This window comes from Vollenhovia emeryi, unplaced genomic scaffold (genome assembly GCF_000949405.1).
Source record: "Vollenhovia emeryi isolate VEMERY1.0 unplaced genomic scaffold, V.emery_V1.0 DF939187.1, whole genome shotgun sequence".
Lineage (NCBI taxonomy): Eukaryota > Metazoa > Arthropoda > Insecta > Hymenoptera > Formicidae > Vollenhovia > Vollenhovia emeryi.
The window spans coordinates 688,252-694,075 of record NW_011967179.1 but is presented as its reverse complement, the minus strand read 5'-3'; the positions used below and the strand labels follow the sequence as shown (position 1 = coordinate 694,075).

General features: G+C 31.6%; 1 protein-coding gene across 1 annotated transcript; it reads left to right on the top strand.

Moving 5' to 3' along the window:
- Positions 1–5: 5 nt before the first annotated feature.
- On the top strand, positions 6–3,787 carry LOC105562489 (serine/threonine-protein kinase A-Raf-like). The gene has a single exon (XM_012013369.1). It carries the CDS (start codon positions 6–8, stop codon positions 2,205–2,207), a length of 2,202 nt encoding a protein of 733 aa, XP_011868759.1. The 3' UTR covers positions 2,208–3,787.
- Positions 3,788–5,824: the final 2,037 nt, after the last annotated feature.

Sequence of the window (5,824 nt, the reverse complement as noted above, 5' to 3'; positions counted from 1 at the left end):
TTTCGATGGAAGAACTTAAGGAACGGGAACAGGAGTTGAATGATGAAATCGAGAATGTAGAAAAAGTAATGACGGTTTATACAGCACATATCGCAAAATGGTTGGGTGTTATAGAGAGTTACCCTAGGTCTGTGAAAGATTTCATGAATGAATATACAGCAGGAACGAATAGACTACATGAATTGCAATGCACAGAAATGCGGCTTAGACAAGAACTGGAGGAGCTAATGGAATTGATAGAAGAGGTAAAAGAATTGGAGGAGATGGGAACAGAGGAGGATGAGATTGAAGTAGTTGAAGAAGAAGTTGCTACTTTACTGGTACATCTTCCAAACAATCAACATACTACTATAAGAGTGGAGGAAGGAGTTACCTTAAGACAGGCACTGGCTACATCTATGGAACGCCGACATCTAGATGTGAAGGACTGTGCAGCATTTATAAAACAAAAAAATATGTTCACTATTTCTTGGGATGCACAGATTGCAACTTTGCAATGCAAAGAAATATTTGTGGAAACTATGGAACAAGCTCCTGTTCCAGTTCTCTTTAAACATAACTTTTTAAGTAACACAGTGACTGTAGGGATATGTAATTATTGTAGATCGACTGTCTTATACGGATATATATGTACAGAATGCAATAGAAGATATCATCCAAAATGTATATATCATGCGCCTACTTTATGCGAACATGTGAAAAACCGCAGAGCCTATTATGAACGGTTATTAGCTTGCAATAAAATGACAGGACTTGTTCAAGTTCCACCGAGACCTGTTCCTGTACCGTCGGTCTCTCGAAAGAGAGAAAAGCTAGAATGGAGAGAACGAAATCTTTATGTCCATATGGCGGATAAGTCAACTCAAGTCTACGCCCTAGATCTTTATACAGCAGAGGGTAAGTTAGATTGGAAACGTGTGAGAAGATACAGGAAATTGGTTAAACGAATGAAGAAAGGCGAAGTCAATCCGGAAGTGGATAGCATCTTTAGCGGAGAAGATATTGTATTTGTAGAAGCTAGGGCTGACGAAATTGAAATCGGTGAAGAAGTTGATGCAGGAACTTTCGGTAAAGTTTTTCACGCCGAATGGCATGGGTCTGTTGCTGTAAAGACACTGAAAACCGAGAAACCTACACCTGAACAGGTACAGAACTTTAAACACGAGGTGAATATTTTACGTGAACTTACGCATCCAAATGTCTTAGCACTAATGGGAGTCATTTGCAAACCTTTTCTTGCAATCGTTACACAATGGTGCGATACAACTCTGTACGAGCGCTTGTACGAGTCAGAAGAAAAACTAGCAATGTGTGTAATAACCATAATTTTACGACAACTCGCAAGAGGATTGGGTTATCTACATTCACAAGGTGTTATACATCGAGATTTGAAGAGTAAGAATATATTTCTCCACCGAGGGCTTCACACGAAGATCGGTGACTTTGGACTTGCACTTGTATTGAGAGACGAAGTAAAAGAGAAAAAGGAGACTTGGTTGGAGAGGGTTGAAAGGTTGAAAAAGATTCTGTATTGGCGAGAGTATGAAAAAGAAAAGAAGAAAAAGGAAAAAGATACCAAGCGCGAAGAGGAGTTAAGGAGACATGAACGACTGCTAGCCGGGTCTGTTCCATGGATGGCTCCGGAGGTGCTAAGAATGAAATTCGACGAAAATCCATATAGTTTTGCAAGTGACACTTATTCATATGGTATTGTAATGTACGAATTATTTACTCAGGTCTTCCCATATGGCCCTAAAACTGACAAGCTATTTATTTTATATAACGTAGGACGTGGTGCATTGCACCCTGATTTGACACTACTGCGTCGTGATATACCTAAGGACCTCAGAAATCTTATGGAAGAATGCATTTCGTATGACAAAGAAATGCGACCATTGACCGATGAAATCATAAAGCGAACGAACGAAGCTTATTATTATATACCGAAGATAAAAAGAACCACTTCTTTACCAGCGTACCTTGATGTTTTGCCAGATACTTATTATGAAAGAGCTCTTGATAATCAATATTATATTTTTTCTGACTCTGATAGTTTCGTTGAATTAAGTGACTCAGAGAATAGTTCATTAATTAAATTTATTGACGATGATGACACTGACACGCTATCACCGCATACTGTCTCGGCCTCTCTAATTGACCAATTAGCTAAAGAAGGAGAAGAAGAAGAAAAAAGCGTTTTATCCTAAAATTCTGAAAACAAAAAATTATTTCCATAGTCCTACTATGTCTTACCTTTTAGTGATTGGTCGATAGAGGAAGGAGAGTAAGCTTTTTCTTATGAAGAACTGTATTTACCTTCTTTTGAAATACCGATATTCACAAGAAGAGAAAGCTTACTCTGTATTTATCTTCTCTTTTTCTCAGAGGTAGATATATCTCCAACGAGGTAGAATATATCTCCGAATTAGAGAAGATAAGCCTATTAAAGATTCCTTTCTTTTTCTATAGCAAGTACATATGACCGAAATGCCTCTAATAAATATGCATTTCGATCACATTGTACATCATATGTAGTATTTTTATTTTTACAGCAGGTTTTTATTATAGGTTTTTTTTAGATTTAGTACCACAGGTTGCTAACAAGCTTTTTTGTTTTAGAGAAAATGTTTGTAAAGAAGTAATCTTTGTAAATTATGTAAATGTATATATATGTATATGTGATGTAGCGTTTATCGATTTTGTGTAAACTTTATAAACAGAGCTCTGGATCGAATTGCATCTTAAATTATTTATTAACTGTATTTCAAAATGATTATTTCTTTACTAAATTTAACCATAAAATTTATATGCATTCGTAAATTTTGATTATTTTCAAATTTGTGGTCAGTGTTCGGTATCTTTCAGTTACATTATTGGTCCGTCTTGGTCTACGAAATTGAAAATAGGATTGGTATCATTCGATTTACTCAGAAACAGCTATATAAATATTTAAATCAATAATAAATGCAACTTAACCAATATGTGAATCACGAGTAAATAGAGAGACGTAGCATACACATATGTAAAATTTCTAGTAATTGAATTGAAATATCATTCCGGTTCAGATCTCTACTTAGAAATAATGTAAATCTGTAAGTTATAAGAATGAAACGACATTAAAGTCGTACTGGCCGTTAACTTATCTGCGGGATATTTTTCCAAAGGCTGATGTGATTTTTATATCTGATTTTATCTTGAATATACTCACATTTTATTCTCCTTTTATTTCCTAAAATGTATAGTATATACATATTTATTCAGTCAAGCAGAGCAGTGATCTGGTAATATTAGTACAACGATAAGTTTTCCGGCCGGTATTCTGTTCTGCTTTTTCCGAATGGCCTAAGATAACTATATTATTTGTCAATAGCACGTGTATTATATTAGTAAAATTTAACAAAATGATTAATTTTATATATATTTCATAAAACTTTTTATGACATTTTTACCATAGATCTTGTATATTTAAATTTAAAGTAACTTAAATCTTACGCCACCGGTTTAAACCTAAGTTTGATTAATAAAACTATTAAGACTATAATATAATGTGTCAATAATAAATATACATTTAATTGATGTAAAACAAAATGTTTGTGCTTTTATATATTACAACAGTATTCGAATATCTACGATGTGAGATGTAAAAGCCTCTAATGAAAATTACATGCAAAATATAGTATAATGTAATTGTTAGCATTGGAAAATTATTGCTGTGTCATGTTTAAAATTTATATCATTCTATTAGAAGAGTAAAAACAAAAAGTTAAAAAATATATTTTGTGTATATGTGTATGTAAAAGGAGATAAAAGTAAAAAATATATTTATTTATGTACGTGTATACATATAACAAAATATATGTAGGGATCAAGAACATATATGTAGCATCAATATCGCTATTCTCATATCTCAGTAATAAAACATTAAGACTATTATAATTTGATAACATTTAATGTATGTTTAATTGATGTAAAATAATATGTTTAACAAAATGTTTGTGCTTTTATGTATTACAACAGTATTCGAATATTTACGATGTGAGGTGTAAACACCTCTAATAAAAATTGTATGCAAAATATAATATAATTGTTAGCATTGGAAAATTATCTGTGCCATATTAAAAATTTATCTCATTCCACTAGAAAAGAGTAAAAACAAAGAAAATTAAAATAATATATTTTATGTGTATATATGTAAGTATATATGTATGTTAAAATAAGATAAATATAACTGTATTATGTGTTCAGCAATTTGAAATTTTATTTTTTTGCAGCGATCTCATCCACGATTTTTCTTATGCCTCGTCTAATTTCGTTCATTGAATCAGTAAATATATGTGTTAAATAAATTTTTATATAATTTTAATTGAGAATTTTTTTAATAATAACTTGTACTGTTCGATAATTTTCTTACTTTATTGATTTGTATTAAAATGTAACTTTTATAACTTTTTCAATTTTATCTTAATATTAAAATAATTATCTATCGAGTTTTTTCTTGCATTGTAAGTATTGATTTTCTTATGTCAAATTTTTTATTATTTTTTAAACTATTGATTGATTTGTCGATTTCAGTTAGAGTGAGATTTTCTGTTGTAAAGTACGCCTGAATGATATTCTTTCAGGAAGATGGTTTTCAACTTTTTTTAGTCTGCTGCGTTATACAATAATTTAATTGACAATTAAAATCTGTATTTTGTTCTACAGTAAAGCTCATGATCGGCATCGAATGAAAAATTGTTAAGTTTGTCATCGATAGGATATAGAATATGTAATCTGGTATAATATTAACGAAGCTAACCATTTGTACGTGATATTATTACAATTATGATTATTTTTACGAACTTATGTATTTTACATTAATTCTAAAGTACATTTAAATATAATTTATTAATTGGTCATAAATTATATTTTGCGTATAAGTATTCCTGGAATATTATCTCGTTGTCAGATATTCGGTTGGTGAGATTGTAGGATAAAAAGTGATTTAATTATTGAACATACATGTTTGCTTATGTTCGGTTAAGTTAGGTTATTTAAGAAGATACATTTGCTAAAGGATTTTTTTTAAACATTTTTATAATTGAATACGTTGTTGAAATTGGGAGCATTTTTTAAGTAAAAACTTATATTTAGTAATCTTACAGTGTCTGATAATAGATGTAACGTTTTCAATTAAAAAAAACCGCAGATAAACACGTTTGTGGGATTCAGTAGCGAGTATAAATATGTGACGAGAAAGAGAGTCTTGGCGTTACGTGCCTTTCGCAATTTCGACACCTGATGAGATATCGGAAAGAGTTTTCTGTTCAGAACAACCTATTCGTGAGAGATATTGTATATCGCCAGATATGTCTTATAAATGGAGTTTTAATTTCAGTTCGAGACTACGTTTCAAAACCGGCAATAACAGCGCGTCGTAGTTTGCTAAGCGAAAAGTATACATAAATTCACATGAAAAAATATTACGCACAAAATTTGTTTCGAATTCTCAACGCTATCCGGGATGTCTCATGTAAATAGATCTATGCGAGTATTTGTGAAAGTTTAAACGATATCGAAAATTAATTCAGAAAAGTTGAATAATTACTAGAGATGTGAAATTTCATGTCGATAGGTTTTTCGTTTATAAAGATAAAAAAGACAAAGGTCAACTTTATTCTTTTAAAATAATAATTATATATTCAGTGATTTTTACTGACCGTATCTGGCAATTAAAATTCTTATTGCGAAAAATATTACCCCAGCCAGGATTCGAACCTGGGACCTCCCTACAACCCGTCACGGATTGTAGGGAGGTCCCAGGTTCGAATCCTGGCTGGGGTAA

Excerpts from the sequence above, each read along its gene's own strand:
- LOC105562489 (XM_012013369.1), top strand. The coding sequence starts at position 6 with ATGGAAGAACTTAAGGAACGGGAACAGGAGTTGAATGATGAAATCGAG.